Below are 23413 nucleotides of genomic sequence, written 5' to 3'. Positions count from 1 at the left end.
CAGACATGGATTCTGAGTCCGAATCAGACATTTAACTTGACATGCTAACTTACCTGGTCCCATTTATTACATACGAAAATTGCTGATTTGGGATCGAATGTACGTAAATGATCACCGCTATCCGCTGCTGATACACTTCGCAGCAACTTCTGGAGCTGTTGGGAGAGGGAGAAACATTATATTAGCTGCCAACCACAAAACAAAAGTAATATATTCAACCAATAACACGAAATTAACGGCTCTGCTTGGGTAACACTTATCAGATGTAATATTTTCAACATTGTAAAGTTACTTCTGTAACATGGCCAGGCAAAATTATGTCGTGATTATAATTATATGGACTTTCATGGAGAGAGGAAACAAGCGTGTAATTTTATTTTGAATCTCGCGGCAGTGATTTCATCTGTAAGCTTAGTTTCCGATTACTTTTTATCATCTGTCAGGTCTAAAGGCATGTGCAGTGTACCTCGCTCAAAAGAGAGCTTAATTTGACGAATCCTTTCGCCTTCCCTTACGTTTCGCAATGACAGTTATCAGAAATTTTGTAAGCTATGAAATGTGGATACATACACAGCATTTTGATCGAAACATATACAGCTACAAAATACTCTAACGTTTAATTCGGACCTAGTAATACATACTCTGTCTTGCTGTACGCCCCCAGCGTTGGCACTGTTGACTACGTAAATAAAGCCGAATGCATTAGGCAAATAGGACATCACTTGATTGGTCATTTCACGATTTTCACCGATTCCTGGACTGTCAACAATGAATAATCCACCCTGATGAAAAGGAACAACACAATAAATTATTTACATAAATATTGACGCATCGTTTTGTGCTTGGAATCACTGTTTAATGCTGGCTAACAGATAATATATGACGCTTTCTTCGATCAACACTCAGTCACTGTAATAGACTTTCGCACCGCTTTGATAACAAATGCATATTTCATTATTTACATTAACGTCAGTTTTCAGCTTTGAAGTTGCATTATAATTAAGAGCAGTTTCCAGACTGAAGGCCAGAAACTTTGAACTACTGTAACCTTAGAATTCACCCCAAGCATTTATTTAATAACAATAATGAAAAAAACGTTTCTACGGCAGAAAAACTTCAACCCATTCTTTAGTATCATGCTTTGAGAGACTCAGGAGAACCTGTCGGTTGGGATCGGTTAGACATACTCTCACCTGTAGCAGTGAAAACGGCCAAAATATTTCGACCTTACTATAGAGAGACCCCTTTTCACGATCTTCCTTTTTATGGATATATTTCTCCAACTTCTCAAGGCATTGTTGCTCGTCATCTCCCAGGTCCTCGATATCTTCAGTTGAACCGTCAAGTCGATGCACTCGCGCCCTCTTACGTTCGCCATACTTTAATTCACAAATGGCAGACGTTGAACTCAATAAAGACACCGGTAATATGTTAGCCCCTAATATCAGATTAAGCAAGGAGCTTTTACCTGACGACGTCTCGCCTATTAGAATAAACAACAAAAAAGAAGATCATTTTACTTACAAAATGCTGGCAAACTTTTGCTTTGCAAATATGAAACAGTCTTGTTCATATCCGTGAAACATTCTCTGCTTATATCCCACTGAAGACAGAGGGAAATATCCAAAACAAGGCAGGAAAACCTACATCGACAGAAAACGTTCATGCTGCCAGGCGGGATACAGACACTAGACAGTGGATAGGGGATTGTTGGTTAATGCTCTCTTTCATAGCGTTTTTAATTTAATTCCACCACTGTGAGATTATAGGTCTATTTTGCCTATCAATAAGGAGTCTAAGAATAAATAACGAAGTTGTGCATGAAGTGACATGCTCTAAAAGCGTAATATAAAATAGTACACAAAAACAAAAAAATAAAAAATATAGAAAAAATTATTCACGCACATGAGGTATGGTTATTATGTTCGAGACACAGCACGGTAGAATTATCTATCTGCTCTGTCGAAAACGAAACTTTTTCATCAGGGTAGGGAAACATTTCAGAGATTATGAAACTACGCTTTTCAGATTGTTCTGTTCCACATCAAACCACTTCACTGTCCTTAATGATGACAATACATGTGATTTGGAAGTCATGGTGTCAGTATGTCAGGCACTCCATTGATTTTCCATAGAAATCATTTATAATCCTATTTACCGAAGTATACGATTATGCGTAAAGAATGTATCATGCATTCAGGTTCGCGAAAAAACCTCACTATTGGAAATTTCTGACCATTAGGGATCAGAAATTGAAGTGTTGCTATTTGTTGTGACGTAAGCTGTTATGTACATCCTGTAGCAAGGATTTGATTGCGCACCTCACAAGAGATCAGGCAATCCCCTATAAATTGACAGCGCCGGACGATTTCCCTCTACAAGCACAGGATGTTTATAATATCATATGTTGGGTTACCATGATTAGTAGAAAGTGGATTTCGGTTCCTTGTTCTCAGATGGAAACGTGTGGCGCTAGAGAGAGACATCAGCTCTCGTATACTGGTCGTTCTGTTATTTCCCATGGCCCAGTTACCAAAATATATAACACCTACTCAATCGAAACATTATAACTTGCTGTCGAGACAGAGAAGTATCCATAGATTTCGTTCATAAAATCTTTCCTGGTCATGTCTCACATGTCAGCGGACTATTCTTTCAATTCGTAAAGGTTTCGGTTTACGGTCATTCACATGAGGGATCAAAATAGATCAGCAAATATATGTATTGTTTTTTTTGCAAGGCCACTAGGGTGTGGTAAAGTTGAGACTGCGAAGGTAAAATCTACGTGGTGACCTTTATGTGAAAGCCCAGGTACAAGTGCAATTTTGTTCTCCTCTTTGTGCGGACATTAATTTGCTGAAGGTCGAGACGAAACCGAACGTAAATCATGTCGTAATTTAAGTAGACAAACATAAGTCGAATATTGTTTCTTTAATCTTTGTATACTATATACTTTTAAAGGTTGTGAAATTGTTCTTGTTACAAATCAGTGAATCCGGTAAAACAGCAAGTGTACACCTGAGAATGTTTTTACATTCATAAACGGCTTGGCTATACATTGAGGACCAAATACTGACAGCACAGAAGAGGACATGCACTGATTACCTTAAATTGAATTCCATGCATAATTATTCCCGTAAGGCTTATTTCCTGTGTGTTCATTGAATTCATTGTGAATGCTTTTGTTCTCAAAGGATGAAACTCTATCCGTGCCATATGCGCTGTTGGAGAATATTCTGAGCCGGAAACGTTGGATTCGATTGGCGTTTGATTCAACGCCGTTAATCGTCAGCAATGTTCCAAAACAGTCTCCCTATCATGGACATGGCGGAGGGACCGTGGTTCAATCATTTATCGATTACGTTGTTGGGATAGAGGGACTGTGAGTGGTGTCACTCAATGTTGTGCGTACACACACCTCCATGGTTACAAGTGGAGGGCCAAAAACCGACTGTCAGCATTGATTATTTTTCTTTCATTTAGGTGTAATTAGGTTGCGTTTGGTAGATCAAATGATGAATTATGCGGCAGTGTAGGCATAAAATCATTTCATGGTCAAGTCATTTTCTTGTTTTTATTAGTCGAGAAGTGCGAAGCATTTAATGTGTATACGGAAGATTAATTTTCAGTGAAGAACGCTTATTGCCATGGGAGTTCCATGCTTTTATCATGGTGATGGGACACGGTATAAGACTAGGACATGACGCTTTGTCAAATTTGACAAAGAACAGACCCATGTAATTTCTCTTTGCGACCATGTGATATGTATCAGGCACAACGGACGAAAACACTGTAGATATGTATCGAGTTTATATGGAATTTATGGGATTTACAATCTATAATGTGTCATGGTAAAACCCTGGACAACACTTTAATGTACTGATAATCATTTTTAATAAAATTATCTTGAAATATGTGCCAATATAATCAACTAAAAATATGACAAGATTAATTAATGAACATATCAGTCTTCATTAACTGTACTGGTTTCCAGTACCAAACACTGCTAAGATTTACCGAGACTGAGAGATAATTTGAATAAAATTATGTTGGGAATCTATATCAACATTTGCCTGAGTCAGTCAATTCTCTCATCGCAAAGACGGCAGACACGCTGAGCGTAAGTTTCGAAATATGCACCAGGGTATATATATATGTATATTTCTGTCTTATTGACCTTTCTGACAATGGCCATGACATAGGCTGTGTTCATTTCGATAGCGACGACTCTGTATCGGGTCAATTTCCCGTCCTTGGGACTTCAATTTATCACACGAAATACAAAGGTCAGACATCAGTGATGGGGGTGTTTTCTACTTACCAGCAACGAGAATGGGACATTCATTTTTGGACAGCTGAGAAATGTATTCTTTTATTTTCTCTTCATAGTTTTCCACGTTTTCGTTCAGATGAGTTCGATTGCTTTCGTTGATAGATTTGACATACTTTTCGACTTCCTTGTAGAGTTGGATCAAGAGGTGTCTCTTGCATTTATCCGTGTCCACGATTTCTTTTAATACGTCAGCCCCCTGCAATGTCAAGTTCATCGAAATTACTCCCAATGCATTATTAGATTGCCACGTGACCGTTAGGAACATCTTGACATTATTGATACTGAATTACAATACATCTAAACACTAGATAAAGACAGCCTGACCCAAATTAATAGACAGATAGATAAATAAATGAAATTTTTACATGAATAAATACATGTAAGTCTGTTCATATGTGGTTTCACAAAGGCATAAAATCATAAAATTTATCTGATCGCTTCAGCTTTACGTAAGAGGTGATTCTAATAATTTTATTTCTTTTATGTAATCAGAGGGGACTTTGCCTTTTGTCGTTAAAAAGCAAAAGAGCTTTGCTCATACAGCGTTTTGATATCTGAAATGAATTAAATCGATTACAGAAATCTTCTGCCATCGTAGTTCATGAAACGTTTTAAGTTTGCCACACTGGCGTTTGATAATCCGTTCAAATTGGCAAAAAATAGCGATGACTATAACTGTAGTTTCATTGAATACACGTCAGTACACCTCGTTAAACTCGGTTTGAACTATGACCCCGTTATCCCACACCACGCACTACACAAATATGGCTATCTGAAACTTTCATTCCTCGTCTTCCTGAATCGAGCGTCATCTGTTTCCGGGATACAACTTAGTGTCACAGTTAGAATGACATAAATGTGTCAGTATTATCCAGTGACATTATCAGTGCAACACCATAGGGAAAATAAATGTGTAGTTATACTAAGCTTACTGCTGGTAGTAAATTGTGCAGTTTGAGGTAAAACATGGATTAAATATTAATAGTTCTGTAGTATTTTGAAAAGAACAACCTCGTCATTGAGCTATAACAAGGATCACAGGCATAATGAATTCATTGGTACATTTCCGACTGAACAACCTATTTAAAGCCCAGACAACGGGAAATTCTGTGTAATAGTCAATGGTAGCCGGGAAAAGAGTTTTGGGTTGAAATTGTGCATAAATTATGACTGATTTGATCCTTGGAATTCTTCCACCTTGCGTTCCCAAAGCTCGCAATCAAATGATATCTATAAGGCGGAAAAGCGTTTTAAGTGACCTTGGTTCTTGGTGGATTGTATGCTGTATCAAATAAATGTCTGTGATATCTTTTGTACAGCACTTGAATGCGTTAATGTACACCCCTTTGAAGTGACGGAAACGGATCCACGTTTACATGTCACGTTTTAGACAGATTTGCCAACAGTCAGTCATGCATGGCTCAGATATTCTCCTCATTTCTATTAACAGACCTTAGAGGCGGACTTTGATCGGAAAGCCGACACTGGCTGCAAACATTAGACAACATGCCAAATTATCCAGTCACATATAAACTTATCTGTGGAAATAAACATCCTATTGTTGTATATTCACTGTATATTTTGCTAAAGACCTTCCACCAAACTGTCACCTCTAAAAGCGCCAAAGGACAGCAACATAACTTCAATATGTAACATTAAAAAACATAATCCTAACAGTCTTTCGTAAACCACTCCCTCTGATTTTTTTCAGTCAATAATAATGCAAGCATTATTCATGGACATTTCCCCACTTCTTTGGGTGAAATTCATTTTACGAAATGAGAACAGTTTTAACGGGAAATTACCAAACCCGGGCACTTATAATTTGGAGTATGAAAAGTTCTATCGAGAGTGATCATTTGACACTGAGAGGTATATTGTAATGACATGTGTCAGTGTTAATTCCACACTTCCTATTTCAATTGGCGTGTTACTTTTCAGGAAATTTTACATCATAACATGCTAGTAATTTCTCGTATGTTTCATATTCTCCTACTCTAAACGTAATCGCGGCATAATCTTGATTACAGGCCGACGGACAAGATTAGTGAATTGACTTGAATCCTGTACAGAACTGGAACCGTGTGTGTGCCAATTATCAAAATTCTCCGATATCTTTCAGTGACCCCAATTGTTTCGTTTCATGTCAGTTTTTACATTGAGGTTGGTTTTTGTATCACATATATCGTTTAATATGAAGGATTGACATATCATTAGACCAAAATAAACCAACTAGGACAAAATGCAGTTTTTACCACTTCATTTTGGTCATTTCAAAAGCGCCTGTGTTGCAACACAACGTAAAGCGGTAAACGTGCGCACAGGGACGGGATATCGTGTGCCAGTGGCTTACAGTAACAGCATGGCTCACAATTACAAATAGGCACATCGCGAAGTGTTAGGTGTCATTTGAATGTAGTTGGTGGCTAAATAGAATGACACCATGAGCTCTATTGTTATACAGGTAAGACCAGGCAAGCAGCTAGTCGAGGTCAAAGGTCATCTGTAAACAAGTAGATGGCATGATTAATTGTTGAAATGCAGCACCCCGCCCTACCATTATAGAATGCATTAGCTGATTGTACTGCCGTTTGTCGCTCCGAGATACATGAATCGTCAACATCATTTACACTTATCATAACTTGACCAAGTAGTTGAAAGTTTTCTGAAATGTGTGTATATTCGAGTGACTACCCTGAACGTATTTGGTCATAAGACACCGTGTGTGATCGAGGACGTAACACAACGCTCAGTAATCAACAAAAACACTTCCGCGTTCCATACCACTCTCCCAACTAGGTAAGTACTGACTCCAAAAAAACGAAACCATAGTGTTTTGTAGTATGCTGAATCTTATCGATCATTTCTAAGTAATTGATTGACAGTTGTCGTTAGCAACTTACCCTGGTAAACGCTCCGGCTTGATTGGCACTATGGCCCTTTTTCAGACACTGGTTCAGACGATCTTTGCAATCTCTCAAACTTTGAAGCCCTTCAAGACTGATCTCATTGGCTTTGAGCAGTTTGCGGGCTTGTCTGAGATCACTTAGGTTTGCCACATCTTGTTCTGTGTAAGCCAATTGCTTGCCACTCGACATGTTAACCGGCAAAGCTTCAAATCCACGATAAAAACAGTATCAGAGCGCTACCATGTGCACCGTCGGCATAAAGAATGTCGTGCCGTACGTGTCACCCTACCAGCTAAACTTTGTTCCCTTGGCCGTTTTATCTCGACTTCCGTGTAAGTAGGTCACTGCGCAGTCGCCGATATCAAATTTTGTGTACTTTTGTAGAGCAAGCTGACGGGGGTAAGTAGAAGTCCAGCGGTGAATGTTAACGACCGCGCCGGAAAACGGAGTTCTGATTCAGCACAGAAACAAATCCCTGTTGACTCAGTGAAATCGGGTAAGCACAAACAGGATAGTGTACTTTCGGTTAAAGTTTTTCGCTCCCTGTAGCGAGTTTAGCCAGCCATAATTGCGTTGTAATAGCAATGACTTTAGCCTTTCAATGACTAGACTTATCGATTCGGCTGACTGATGTGAAACTCATAAATAACGAGAGGTGCGTCTCAATTTTTCAGTGTCATCGTTTGTATACAATTTCGAACGTTATTATGATTATGAGGTAATAGTTTAGAGTTATTCAGTGACCTTGGGTGGGCAGTGTATACCTGTGTTTAATAGCAAATCGATCACGTGTTCTTAAGTAGTAGAGGTATTCACATCGAATGCGATCTCTCTTCCGGGTTAGTTGTTCTTCGGTTTGATTGAACTCTGCGTCTTTTTGAGATAAATATACACCAATTAAATCCCAATGTATTCACATCACATAAACAAGGATACAGAAACTTGAATATTGAGAGTGATGGACCAATCTCCTACACTGCTGCATCAGTGGAATCCAATCATTGCTTAAGTGATTTTCTATGCTTACTTTTCTACAGTCATTCAGCAATAATGAAATCGAACCCGACCATCATTGATTTGTTTCAAGCAAAAAAAAGAGAAAACAAAATAGTTTTTGTTTCCTGACATTCCGACAGGAATATGGGTCGGTGGTCGAGAACTTTCTTTTTTTCATTTTTTGCCAGTCTTGACTGAAAAGAAACTGTAAAATCAATTAATATGCATGATACTTCTCAACAGTAAAAAAGTCGGATCGTCAGATTTTCAAGGGAATATTTTAGTACTGTCTGGCAGCATTTTAATCGCGCAAAGTATGACGACGGTCGCCCTCTCAGCATGCTTAGCGATTAATTTTGTTATCATGTCCATTTCAAACCTTAAATGTGCGCGTAATTACAACTCCCCCCACTGCACTGGTTGCCATGTTGGCGACTGCTATCGTTGTGAATAGGAGAAGTGAATTGCAAAATCCACGGCTTTATCACGTTAGGCAGGTATAAATCATAAATCATTTCACAAACACAAACATACAAACACCTTCTCACAATTGCAATACGAAACCAGTCTTCTATTTTTGAACATATGTATTCAAGTGCCGGACAAACAAGGCAGTTTTACCATGTGATAAACCTGTCTGGAATGACAGTGTTGTAGAACGCGACTTAGGTGACACATATTCGGACTCTCAAACTTTTACAAAACATTTTTGGTCTACCACTTTTAGGGAATCATCGCAAGCTTATTGAGCTTATCGGCTTATTATTCTGAAAATCGAAAATTTAATTCCTCCCGTATAGTTAACACAGGTGTCGCAGCCCTTCTGAATTTCTAATATCGGTAAATATTTGATGATTCATTTCTCATTTACCAAATATTGCACCGTGATCTCTGATTTGTCTTCTCCAGCTTTAGGGTAATTTGAGCAAAAGTTTAAGTCCTTCGACTTTGAGTAGTGAACTACCCTAATCTTGTTCCATTTTCTAAACCTGTATTTTCCGTTGTTTTCAGTTTGTTTTGTCCCTAAAGTACTGGTTCTTGCCTAATACCAACACTATTCTGACTCTACTCCCCAAGTCACGTTGAAAAAGTACAGCTTTTCAAGACACCCTGTATTTATTTAATATCAAATATTATCGTTGACAAGTGAATTCACATCCAGAATAGACACAATGTACATAGTACACTATGCTGTAGGATTGCAAGTCTATTACATTTCAAAAGCAAATATTCTGGTTTCCAAGAACACATTACATAAAAATATAGGGACACATAAAATGAAAATGTTTTCAAAGGTCTCGTTTATTGTCCAAAGAAAGGGAAATTTTGGACAAGGAGCCAAACTGCCTTTATCTTTTTTTTATTCTGTTTTCACATGTCATTTTTCTTTTGTCTTTCTTTCTTTATAGTTCCTGAATTCACTATTCCGATATGTGTCTACCCACTTCTATTATACAGCCTATCCGACGAGCCCCATCCCCCAAGAAATCGCAAATTTCTCCTTGCCTTCATAACCTTTCCAAAGTAATTTCTGAAGCCGATACATTAAAAAAAGAGAGAGCAAACGTGTGAAAGACCCTGAAACACAACTAGACAACACCACGAACTGGAGCTCAGCGATTTGTTTGAAATTAAACTCAGCCGACATCTCTGAATCAAGTGAACCTACTGTCGTAGTATCGTGTAGTGGTTTCACATCATAGTTAGACTCCAACGATCAACAACAATATGTCAATAGCATCATGTTCAAATGAACAAATTGTTTCGTGGTTCCTGTGCAATACCCTCAGAGGGAATCAAAGGGAGAATGACACGACCCGTAGTCAAGACATTTCTGTGTATTGTTATTTCCGATTGCTCCATCGCTAATGTAAACTTCGACGCCTACCTTCACTTTGTATGACCATGGAGGTATATACATGGTATGACTGAAATCCTTTCTTGCTGCTGCAACTGTTTTCTTGGCGGGTGCCTGACATAATACTGCGAATAAATGAATTATGACCGAATAAAGGGATAAATAAATGAATGAGCATACAATAAATGAATAAATAAATCAATGAATAAACTAATAAACAATTCGTGTAAATTGCTACTCTTTGTCTCCAGGCTGACTGGTACTGTAACCATGGCAACTGATGTTGAATTAACAGAGGGGAAAATTGACGACATTGAGGACCTGATGACGGCGTTTGATTTAGCTGACGATCTCGGCATAGACATCGATGATAATTTACAAACACTGGACCAAGTCAAAAACTTACTCCGAAGTCATATACATAATTCGAAAGACCAACAAACAGCCAATCTGAATGTATGTTAAGATTTTTCCAGTTTGATAACGATCATTATTTGTTATGCGTGCGATGCAAGTATTATATAATTGTTCAATAATGTGTCTTATCGTCTGACTTCAATAATAGGTAATGTTTTGTTAAATGTTTAGTGTGTAATGAGCGGCGGTCAACATCGTTAACATCATGCTGGAAACGTATGGAAGCCACACCACGTGGGGCAAATCGAAAATCTTAATACACCCGCCTTCACTTTGAAATTCTTTAAATGAATTTTTGTCTTTTAAAATATCCACACTTTCTGAGCAGTTTGCACTTTGTCCTTTCGTCCATATTTGTCGTTGTCTTGACGACCGCATCCCTCTAGAGAAATGATGTACTAGTATGTGTTAATAGGTCCAAATAAAGATAGGTATAGGCCGATGGGACTGTACCGGCGACTTATTTGTGTAATGTGTATATATCCCCTCCCTAAAATTCCATGACAGGCTATCACCTTGGTAACAAAGTGCCAGCAGGAAGACGATGAGCGAAGGAAACGACTCCAAGACTTATATGAGAAAGTTGAGCAACACTTCGAGAATTTTGACGATTATTTAACAGCTGTCTTACAAAAGGAGGATGTGATTGGTGACTTTTCAGAGAGAGTTGTAAAAATTGTACAAAGCCTTCAAACTGGTGACTGTCCTATATTAATTGCCGGTAAGTATTTATTTAATACATTCTGTTTTCACAAAGTTGACTTTTATTTATAGTTTCGTTTATGTACCCCTCTCACATTTGAGTGATGCAATTTCCAAACGAATGACAGAAGCGTGACTAATTTTGATACCTCAAAAATGCACCGTTATTGGCTATTTAACTATTGAACTATCACATTGCCATAGAGAAAGATAGATTGTCTATATGTTTCTCTGTGACATTGCACAGAAATTGTGGAAGGTAGATAGTTCGATCAGCGAATTCATAAAAATTGTACACTCTTTAGAGTCAATCATGTCACACACCTTTACTTGAAACTCCTAAAGACAAAAAATAAAACACACTATGCTTTAACCCATCCGACGTGCTTTAACCCACTTCCGAACAGTTCACCGCACACAAACCGTGTTTTCGACATCCTAGCTCCGTGAAACGGGAAAAAACTGTCAGATTTTGCTCTTTCCTATACGCCTCGAACTGCCTCCGCAATATAAATGAGAAGGTTCCGATCTATACTTACTATTTCCACAGTCCGTTTTTCAACAAATGCATAAGATTTGTTCTGTCGCCACTTGAACTGCAATGCGAAATTGAAGCCAACGCGGAAATGTTTTTGGTATCGCCATGCCGCAAGCAATACTGAAAATTCAAAGTTACTCGTAGCTAGTGTTCCACGATGTCACTTAAGATTTGTTTTTCTCTATTTGTGAAACCCGGCTTATGTTTCACCCCGTTAAGTAAATTCGAACACCGAAACACGCATATGTTGTAGCATACAATAGAACAATAATTTCTCATTGTTATTACTGGCTATTATGATGATTAATACCCAATCGCTGAATCGGGAAAACAAACTCCTGTTGATTGAAATACAACTATACTGATGCGTATGTGTTCTGCTAGACTGAATTTCAAATGAGACATTCTCAGACTACAACAACGTAGTTATCTCATTATGAGGTTCACCCTCACCTGAATTAATTATACCGAATGTACCTATTGTCCCTCTTCCACAATGACCTAGTGTTGACAATACGGGCATAAGTCACAATTTTGCGACCCCGCCCAAAATAACGTGCGTGAGCCGATCAACAGTCTGCTTTATAACACAACCCAGTCATGCAGATAGAAATGCCACAATCATGACCTGTTGGTCTCGTTTATTGCCCAACCATACGACCGACATTGTTTGCGTAGCTACTAATGCCTTGAAACCAGTATTGCACCTAAGCCAATATTTGTTAACAATACAGAGAATGCGTGCAATTCAGAATGTTTTTATGCATTCGTGTCCGGTTACACTTCAGCAAACTACATATAGTTATTATCTCACCGTTCAGTGTTTTATTTGAATTCCTGTCATTTAATATGTACGAACCATCTTGACAGAACTGTTCTCAGCATTTTTGCGTCGGCAGGCTATTTCACCATTTAACTGAGCATGAATGCAGCGTGTGTACACATTAAAATTCAGTTAAAAACAAATATAAAAAAAACATATTGACCAATGACATTTCCTGATTGTAAATAGGTATCTATAACCGGGAAAAAATGCTGACCTGAACACCCGGTCATCTAGATAAACTGTTTTTCGTATTTATTATTTATTTGGTAGACTGTGTCATGGTCTTCCGTATGATCTCCTTCACCGATTTCGCATTTATCACCAGGTTAACCAATATTTGTTTAATAGAGTTCGTGAGCGGCAGAGGCTCTATCGTTGATTAATTTATCTTTAATCGATCTGCCGATATTTCCCAGGCTTTAAATGACAAGCAAAGTGGTTCTAACTTTACAGACCCAAAACCGGCAACATGTGTTTGACATATGCAAAGCATACGTAGCTATCTGTGTCGTTAGGACTTCGCGTCTCACATGTGTCTGGTTTGAAAGGTGTACCAGCTGCAGCTGTGCATCCCAAAGATATTTGACATCTAACATTAATCGGTTTCCCACAATGACACACTCCACCGCGCCACAAAAATCAACAATGAAAACAACTCTAACAGTAATAACAGTAATAGTGTTGAACTTTAACCTGATAATGTCAAACGTAGCTCCAAAAAGTTTTCCTTGAAATATTTTCATAGCCTTTTAATTACCTAGGTTATTGTTACAGCGACCTGTATTATATCGATTTCGGTAAACTTACGCCCTGTCGAGTCGTTAGTATTAGTTGTTGTCATCACCTCGTTTATCACATTTTAACTTTGGACTATTGCATTTGTAATAAATTATTGAGCTTCCTCTTGGGAAAACATTTTAGATTCAGTTAATATGTGATAAGTTACTGGGCCTGGTTAAAGTTTAATGAAGTCTGCATCACTGCATTTTTTATATCAACACCTGTACTCTAACATTGCTGGTAGACTGAACACATAGGTATCGCACAAAACGCTTAACCTTTATATCAAGTGATGAAATTACGTATTTGCATTTTCTAGAATGTCATGGCGTAATCTGCACTTGACTTTATAAAATACCTTCGATAATTCAGTCGATTACACAATGTTATTAAACCGGATGTAGGAATGGGGACTTTTGACTCTTGCTTGTTCGACATAATCAAGGCAAGGCCAATAGAGTTGAGCGCCATCTTTAAATCTCATTTTAATTAGATACAATATATTTCTTTTCTCTATTGATTTATTGCCATCACTAAGGTGAAACATCAGCTGGCAAAAGCAGTCTCCTAAACCTGATATTAGGTGAAGACGTGTTGCCGTACTCGCATCTCAGTTCCACGTCTAGCATCTGCATTTTACGATGGGGTGAGCAGAGAAAGCTACGTATCAACTACATGTATGGAAAGGGTTCCGATGAAATCAGCGTGGAAGAACGGGGAGAAGCCTTACTCAAAAAGCTGTCGAAATATGTTCACCAGACGAGAGATCGCGAGAAAGGCAGCAACTACGAGAGTATCGAACTCTTTATGCCTATTCCACTTCTAAAGGTGAGGATCCGTAAAGCTTTAAAGTTCTCGTCTCTATGAAAGCTGCCGACTGCCTACCACGCACTTTTAAATGTAACCCATAAATCTCCTGCCTCAAGAATGTACAGGGTTTGCAACACGCAGAATTCAAGAGTCTTGTCTTCCATTCAACAAGTTTGCACTGCATCGAGAAAACATAGACAAATGCGGGCGGTTTAGTATAATCAAGTTCGAGTCATAACGTATCAAGCGGAATCTCATGCACGGAGTGGCTGTTGCACTGACAATGTGCTTAAGATGTATGACTCAGAGGGCTAGTAGCTGAAACTTTGATATTTTTTCACTATTTTTGTTTTGTATGTCAATTGCAAGATCTTGTTCTACTTCCATAAGCATGTTGAAACACCTACCGTCTAGCTTGTCAACACAGTGTCTATGTGTTGTAAAATGCACTGTTATTGTTTACATTTCAATTATAGTCCGGACCAGAATTCACTTTCAACAAATATGACAATGCAGTCTACACATGTATAGATTTCGTTGACAAGCTGAATACTGTGTATCTCAACATGCTTTGGGGAGTAGAACAAGAACTTGCGATTGAAATACAAAACAACAATAGTGAGAAAATTATCAAAAGTTACATTTACTGGCTATCAATTGATGGAGGTTATTAGAGATACTTGTCGACAACATGCTATGCCCTGATGCATTGGGATATGAGCGACTTGACAGAAGGATAAAACATAACATAATATGGAGTGTACTTGATAAAAATAGAAGCAGGCAAGCAATCATGCAAACGAACAAACATACATAGATACATAGATACACGCAATCCATGCATGTATACATACATACACGCATGCATGCATACGTGCATGCATGCATGCATGCATGCATGCATACATACATACATACATACATACATACATGCATGCATGCATGCATGCATGCATACATACATACATACATACATACATACATACATACATACATACATACATACATACATACATACATACATACATACATACATACATACATACATACATACATACATACATACATACATACATACATACATACATACATACATACATACATGCATACATACATACATACATACATACATACATACATACATACATACATACATACATACATACATACATACGTACGAAACAAACATAAGTAAACAAAATAATGAAGAAACCTGTAAATTTTCCTTTTAGTGCCCTACGAAAGTCATCATTCGAATATTAACTTTCTCCCTGAAGATGCATTTGAACTCAAAAACGACGACAGCATAAATGAGTGTGTGTCGCTATCAAACTTCCATAATCTCCCATTTTTGATGCAAAAAATATGAATTCGCTTGAGAAATGTTGAATTTTCAAACTCAATTTCCATAGACCTAAATACTTTATTCTAATATTTGCTATCTTTAGAACGGAATCTTCATTGTCGATAGTCCCGGCATTGGCGAGAATGATGTCATGGATGCCATAGTAACGGGATATTTAAATGAAGCATTTGCTTTCGTCTACGTCATTAACAGTGCTAACGCTGGTGGCGTACAAGAAGACAGAGTAAGTGCCCTTGGATACTTGAATTTTTCAAAAAAAATTAGTCTTTTTTCTAAGGAAAGTTACTAAGTTTGCAAGCCAGTTTATACAACAGAGAGGCAACTGTCCAATTAACCCGAGACCTGTAAAATTTAAATTCACTTTATCAAAATTGGCGCAATATCGGACGTGGTTGCACTTCATTGGTCAAAAGTGAACACTGTGGAAATATGTCCTTAATATTAATTTTAGAATGGTAACTGTGCAGGTTGAACTGTGCACGTCGACATATGGATTTGATAAAAAGAAAGAGGAATAGAGTTCGGGGTAAGTTACTGTGATCTGTATTTTATGCCAGAACGACGATTGAAAGCAAAATTAGGCATTTTTTGTAAAGGTAGGCTGTATGTAGCTTCATGAAAAGTCCAGTCAACTTATACAAGGGTGTGAAAACAGTAGAGTACTCGATATGTCTCGATTTTTGCCAACAGCTGCAAAGATTTTTGCGTCTTGTTTTGGAGAGGAAGAGCCCGGATGAGCAGCTGAAGTTCAACACAAGAGCCGCCATCTTCGTATGTAACAAATGGGACTGTGTTCCGAAGAAAGAAAGTGAACTTGTCAAAGAGGATACAATGAAAAAGTTACAGCGTTGTTGGCCAGGGTTAACGATGGCTCAGGTAAGTTACATCAGGGAACATTAACTTATTGATTTGAAGTTAAACAGCAATATATGTGTTTCGACAGAGAAATGACTTGACCAACCAAGATCAGGAAATACTTCATTATTTTCACACACTGATATGGACTAAATCATTTACCTTAGGGACATTTAATCTAAACGTTTAAGGCCAACGGATTTTCTTAAAAAATTCTCCCATTCTTCTGAAAAATTATTGTTTGGTTATAAAACGTCATAATGAAACACTTTGATGCAAATTATTAGGCTTGATCAAATGGAACAGTGAACCAATCTGATTTCTTCCCAACTCCAACAATGTCCAGTCACCATGCAGTGTGGCTCAGGCTTGCTCTCAGTAATGCAAGGGAAAATTGACAAGGATTTAACATATTTGCAGGTGTTTTTCTTATCGACAAAAAACGCTTCATCAGCTCTGAAGAATGGCTCGATCACAAGTGACTTTGCACGTCTACTTCACGGGATTCAGCACCTTCTACCCGTCAGCTTAACAAGCAAAGTACAGGTACACTATAGGTGAGATGTTTTCCATCATAACCTGTATTGGCACGACTTCTGATTGGCAGTAATGAAGTTTATTTTATTGAATTATCTTGGTGACTATATATACATATCGATAGTTACTCTATAATCAGTCAAATCTTCGGGTTCTTTATCTATCTAATTTCTCAACACTTTCCTCTTTTATGCTCGAATGGGTACACACATGTCAGAAATTCACCGCTACGGGGCGTGGGGCTTGGAAAATGAACATCTCGACTATAAAAATTGAGCCTCAGTATTTCCCTTACAGCACCATTCAGCGTCGTTACCATGGTTTTTCTAAAAGTGAACATCTATATAGCGGCTTCATACACGACCCGTTTTCATTCTTCATTGTGATTATTTAATTTAAAAATATGTACAGAAATTTGTGTTCCACAGCAAGTGTTATTAAAATCGTTTGAACAATCGATTTTATGCCAACAATTTCCTATTCTAAATGATAGTGGATCGGTCAACGGACAGTGAAAGTGTCATTCATTATCACTTTAACGAAAAGTAATATTTGCATCAGTATTGCATTCCAGGGTGCTACAGGATCTTTCAAGCAAGGAATAGTATGATTTGTGACAAACTAGAGATAAGATATATTTTGATATGAGCATTCAAAAGTCGATTTGAAACAAGCAGTATTTGATAATTTAATATTGCAAGAAAAGTCACAATATCATTAGAAATTGATTTTTGTCTGGCATACGATGTACTGTAAGCTTTACAGAACTCCCATTGTGATAATTTCAGTTGGTTGGATTACTTCGTTACTCGTGTCCTGCTACATGTCAACACATACCTGAACAAAACCAAACGCGACTCACTCAGCTTGGAGACGTCTTACAAAGCCACTGAACAACGGCTCTTGAAACTAGAGATGGAAGCCAAGTCTGTCATGATCAATCTAAAGAGCTTCTTAGAGGACAACGTCAAGGCGGCCATATTACAGCTGCAGCAAGTTCTCTCTTCTGATGACGTCAACAAACAAATGAGCGATTGGGATGACACCGAACATCCCCAGGGACTGACATGGCCGGTCATCGAGTCAAAGATAGAGGCAGCTATCACCGAGAAGCTACACAAACAACTCTGCGATTGGGAAGAGAGGGCCAACTTCTTCGGTCTACTACAACCACTTCTGCTGGACAAGTTCAGAAAGGAGTTCCAGACGATCGAGGGCAAAGTGGCAGCCATAGAAACGGCAATAGAAAGACCGGATATCAAAATCGACGATGAAGAGATGGTTACTAAGGACATTGTTCATGACGAAATTCATAATTACAAGCATAAACTTATTCAAATAAATGCGAAAAAGAACGCTGCTGATCGCGATTCGACATCATCTATGTGGCTGCCTTTCAACTTTCTTAGTTCTGTGTTCACTCTTCCAATTTGGCTTGGACGCAAAAATATGAAAGGTAGGCGTTCATATACCTTCATATCGCGACAATTGCGAGGGATTTTGTCTCGAAACGTACCTATCACATGTTCAATCTTTATATCTTTGAATTCCCAGCTTTCATAAATTACCAAATATCTTGGTTTGGATAATAATGTCACTGACTATTGAACCATTTAATTGCCTCAGCAACTGATTGCGTCACCGTGACTATTTCTTGAAGAATGTACCGATACTAACCTTTTCCGCTATCCATTACAGGACTCTACGATAAACGAGGTGAGCATGCACAAATGCATAAGTATCAAAAGAATCCCGCCAAGTACATGAAACAGAGGGCGCTCTACGTGTTGGAAAAGTTTGGCCAGGAAGAGAACGTGCGAAAGTACGTGGTTTCTCAGCTGAAGCCAGTGTATCACGTGGTCTCCAAGTTAGAAATCACCATTCCTAAAATGATTGAAGCTGACAGGCAGGTAAGTTGTAGCTCCCGAAAACGGGGGATGCTACTAAAGGACCGGTAGACTCGTGTTTTAACAATTCTCATAACTTTTATGACGGTTTAAAAATGGAACTGTTAGTACGTGGCTGCCGGCATTTGGTGAATAGTGGCCGATTATACGTACCCTATAAGAGACCTATTATCTTAATTCCAAAGGTGATCCCTGTAACTTAAATGTAAATATCAGTGCAAGTAACACAGCAGTGTATAAAATATGTTCGGAGTTCTTTAATCTCGTATACTCTGACAGTGTAAATGTATGTGCAATGAAATTTATTTTCGTCCATCAACACGTCACTTTGTATAATTGTAGCCATGCATGTGGCACTTCAAATACTTGATCCGATGCCGAAAACACTGATTGTCTGAAGCTTTCACAGTAGTAAATTTCATCATCATAGAGGCATGGTATTTTTTATTCCAAAATAATAAGTTGATTTAAGCATTGCATAAGTCATTGATATCGACTTGTCACGAGATAAGATACAATAAGACACTGAAACCAAATTCGTTACGATAGTCAAGCCAGATTTTCAAAGAGACACCTTGATGAGAAATGGAATTATTGTGTTTTATGTGCAGTCGATTCAGAGTAATAGTTTTTGAATTGCAATCTTATAACATTCATCTTTTGTGAATTTTAATTAATTAGCTACAAGTACCACATTTTAATTGTTTTTTTCTTCCCTAGTTTACTGTCATATTGTTCCTCTCAACTATATAACTGAAGTTGTGATCATCTCAATGGTCTTCGTTACAAGCCGAGCCAGAGTATTGATTACTGAAAACTTCCAAATATTCCATATTTTCAGATGATGGAATCATTAAAGCGAGATACCAGGAGCGTAGATGAAATACGGAAACTGTACGGACCTCTTCAACAGGTTTTTGACAAGTATTACGGCCTTCTTTCCAAATACGGCTACGAGGACATCCGGGAATTCGAAATCGACCCGACGATGTTGAAAGGTTATTCCTCGGCACCGGGGTCACAATGTGGTTTCTTTGACTACCATCACATGGAAATTACTCGGCCAGGTGACGTCACACCCAGGCCAGTCATCGTCAAGCGATACTTACTTGACCTCAATGAAGACAGTGCATTCCTAATGAGAAAAGAAGAAGAAAATTTCAGGTGATTTTTTTTCATTGCTGTTCATTGATTTTCAATCATTTACGCCCTACCATACAATTATCGACTTGGCTGTAAATTTTCATACGCATTTTCAGTGAAAGGTTGTCCTAACCAGAAGAACTGATTGCATACAGGCAATGCAATAACAACCTACTTCTACCCATCTGATCTTTGCCGTTCTGCCAGGAAAGTATTTAGTACAATATCATTTGAAAGGAAAGAGATGAACATTCATGCAATTGTCATAATATTTCCAATATACCGAATATTTTACATGCCTCATCAGCATTGCATTTTAATTTCAAGAATATTTTGGTCGATGTGCAAGAATTGCTGAAAACTCGACACTTTCAAATGATTTACGGTGAATATTTACGTTCCTCCCTACCAGGAAACTTCGTTTTCCCAACAATATTCCAACACTACTCGGTTTGACCCAAGATCCCATGTGTTCAACAAAGAAGCCAGCATTTGTCTTAGAGAACTGCCGATACTCTCTGCGCAAACTCCAGAAAGGGGAAATCAACAAGAGACCGGCAAGTTTCTACAAACCAATAGCAGTGCAATCTGTCGTCTCTTACGTCATGGACATTACCAGTGGTTTAGACTTCCTGCACAAGAAAGGACTTGTCCATATCGAGCTTTCTCTTGACACTCTCATGGTAAGAAGAATAATACAATCCCCCACCCTAATAGGCTGCGATGTAAATTTTTTTTCTCGTTTGAGACTGAAATTCCCAAACGAGTATGAGACATTGCATCCTAGCTCATTGGTGTGAGATTATTTTTGTCCTGTTCCTGCAGTATTTGCACAAAAATAATGTACAGTGGTAAAATAGTGTAGTGTGGTGTAGTGAAGTGTAGAGTAGTGTAGTGTAGTGTAGTGTAGTGTAGTGTAGTGTAGTGTAGTGTAGTGTAGTGTAGTGTAGTGTAGTGTAGTGTAGTGTAGTGTATATGTAGCGTAGTGTAAAGTGTAGTGTAGTGTAGTGTAGTGTAGTGTAAAAAGATGAAGAAATTTCAATGTTTAAGCGCTGTATAATATCTTGATACCACGGATCTTTCGCTAACGCAGTCAATGAAACGTGGAATTTAAACTTTGAATACAATTGTATTGTTTCAGGTCAATTGCATGGGCAAGGTGATGCTGACCAACATCGGTCTGCCTCGTGAAGTGCGTGCAGCTCCAAACAACACAACCAAATGGTTCGTTTATCTCAGTCCAGAAGTCTTGCAAGGCGCAGTGTATCACACCACTTCCGATATTTACAGTCTTGGACTTGTGATGTGGGAGTTGTGGTACGGTGATAAAATCACCAAAAATTACAAAGATGAACATCTGGCCAGTATGGAGGTCTTTGCGTCACACGTCAAGACTCCCAACATGGACGGCGACAAGCCAATGCACAGTGGTTGGTGTGAACTCATGGAATCTTGCTGGGCAGATAGTCATTTACGACCTTCAGCCAATGGAGTATTTAAAAAGGTGAAGACCATCAAATGGGATGAAGACCAATAGGAACAGCTCACTGTGGTCACATGATTCTATGTTAAGCTCGCATATTCTCTACCAGTGTTCAGTATTACAATTGCCGGAACACATGATTAAGTTTCCCAAGGCTTTCGACGACGACAAACACTGTTTCTTAACAAGCTCGACGTCGATTTTGGAGAGGGCTGCCTTCGCCATAGCCATGTGGAATTTGCAGTAAACCTACGACAAATAAGGCATTTCAGAATTAGAAAAGAAGACAAGAAAACTCCGCCAATTTCCCGACGAAAAGACTAAAGGGTAGACTGTCATTTGCTGCAGATCCGTAGGCCTGCCACTGCAGGCTACAGATCCGCAGCAAGATTGCCATATGCATAATGGGATTCTGTTATTTTCATTTGTGTTAAGTGTTTATGGTGTTCGGTACTACATGAAACTTTTTGCTCGTTTGCTGTCAGAACTCCACTCTGACCCAGCGTTAGGTGTAAAACATGAGGTATATCATCGTACTTGTCAGAAATTGAAGCATCACCTGTGAGTACGCTTCTGACAACTGGATATCAGACAGCTGGCAACTCATCCTAAATGATACAATCATGAAAGTGTAGTATTAAAATTCTCACTTGCAACAAACTTACAGTAGAATTGAATTCGTCGTATAGGAAAATCAATGCTATTGTGGCGGTATTAAAGCGACAGGATGAAAATATCAAATGTCAACATCGAGGTAGTAGTGACAGAAGATGACCATATTTTGTAACTTCCATGCCTGTAACAGTACATTGTATTCGTCCGGGTCGAGTGATAATCACAGTTTATGTTTTATTTATTGCTTTATTTCAAACAAACACACATGTTTTAGCTATATTTTTATTTACTCTATATATGTATTGGTAAACAAACAAACAAAAGAAACAAAGGAGAAAACTTGAAGACAGAGCCCCCCACCCCTATCCCCCCCCCCCGTTCAGTTTTGTCAAACTGGCGCCCATTTCAAAGGCTGGGAGATGCTTCAATTTCAAATTGACATATGCCACTGTTCTTTTGTTTGTAGCTTTGATTTATTGTGAAGTATTTTGTTCTGCATTTTTTATATGAACGTTGTTTATAATTCTGGAAATCATTAATCTATTAACGGGAAATGGCTGCATCATGTCATTCTTTTATTAAATCGTGTTTCCTTTGATGTTATATACCCTAGAACAATGAAACTTATGAGCTACTGACTGGTCAATTCAACTCATTGACCTATACTGCTAAATAGTAGTATTTTATGCAAATACCTGGTAATTACATTGGTACCTGAAAGTACAGGTTACAACGGGTAAAAGTCAAAGAAAATAAGAACAAGTATTAAACGTTTCAGCTGTCGGACTTTTGAACGATTGCGTGTTCAACTTGGATTGCATGGACCAAATAAACAGATTGCGTGAAATCTGAGTGACTAAATATTTGTCTGCTCACATTTGGACGCTTGTCAGAGAGTAAAAATGTTTGCGCCTAGCGTTGTCGGTAATGATCGTTTTATAATATGACAACTTGCCTTTTACCTTTGAACCAAGGTAAAGTTTATTGCAAAGGTTAATCTATCGTAAAGTCGCGGTGAACACTGAGCAGGTAAAAGTCACGTGACCAGTTGTCGATTGATAGGCGCAGCGTGAACTCCTCATATAAATGGTATCATTTGATATTAAAACAGGTTTCCTTGTACCGAGATGGGTGTATAGACTCTCGAGGGTCTACGGTTGCACGTGTTTTTTTTAATCATAAAAATTAGCTCTCTATTCTTCGCCACATTATGTGTTTTGATATTCATTATTAATGTGTGGCATTACCGCAATTAGTATCGATGGTATATATTGTTGCTTTCTTTTGTTTTCGTGTTTGTTTATGTTTTGATTATTAAAGCAGCAGAATGCAACTCAA

The 23413-nt window shown here is 38.2% G+C and overlaps 2 protein-coding genes across 3 annotated transcripts in view; one reads left to right on the top strand and one right to left on the bottom strand.

Annotated features, from left to right (window-relative positions):
- LOC139139291 (uncharacterized) overlaps nucleotides 1-7595 on the bottom strand; it is a 14004-nt gene extending 6409 nt beyond the window's left edge. The window contains exons 1-5 of the mRNA XM_070708153.1: nucleotides 7237-7595; nucleotides 4322-4529; nucleotides 1194-1483; nucleotides 642-782; nucleotides 54-155 (exon numbers count right to left, since the gene is read on the bottom strand). Coding sequence (XP_070564254.1) covers nucleotides 54-155; nucleotides 642-782; nucleotides 1194-1483; nucleotides 4322-4529; nucleotides 7237-7431 — 936 coding nt within the window. The 5' untranslated portion in view covers nucleotides 7432-7595. The remainder of the gene's footprint in view (nucleotides 1-53; nucleotides 156-641; nucleotides 783-1193; nucleotides 1484-4321; nucleotides 4530-7236) is intronic.
- LOC139139290 (uncharacterized) lies at nucleotides 6849-23413 on the top strand. 2 transcript variants are annotated; one of them, XM_070708151.1, is made up of 13 exons: nucleotides 6904-7132; nucleotides 7627-7738; nucleotides 10348-10552; nucleotides 11021-11234; nucleotides 13898-14187; nucleotides 15618-15758; nucleotides 16226-16411; nucleotides 16811-16947; nucleotides 17716-18383; nucleotides 18626-18837; nucleotides 19676-19998; nucleotides 20390-20660; nucleotides 21119-23413. In XM_070708151.1, the coding sequence occupies exons 3-13, from the start codon at nucleotides 10367-10369 to the stop codon at nucleotides 21512-21514; spliced, it is 3024 nt and encodes a 1007-aa protein (XP_070564252.1). In that variant the 5' UTR covers nucleotides 6904-7132; nucleotides 7627-7738; nucleotides 10348-10366; the 3' UTR covers nucleotides 21515-23413. The 2 variants fall into 2 exon arrangements, with proteins under 2 accessions (XP_070564253.1, XP_070564252.1); XM_070708152.1 differs by lacking the exon at nucleotides 7627-7738 and having other exon boundaries at nucleotides 6849-7132.

The sequence above is a fragment of the Ptychodera flava genome, chromosome 8 (genome assembly GCF_041260155.1).
Source record: "Ptychodera flava strain L36383 chromosome 8, AS_Pfla_20210202, whole genome shotgun sequence".
Classification (NCBI taxonomy): Eukaryota; Metazoa; Hemichordata; class Enteropneusta; family Ptychoderidae; genus Ptychodera; species Ptychodera flava.
Note: the sequence above shows the minus strand (reverse complement) of the source record. Positions and strands in the feature narration are given on the sequence as shown.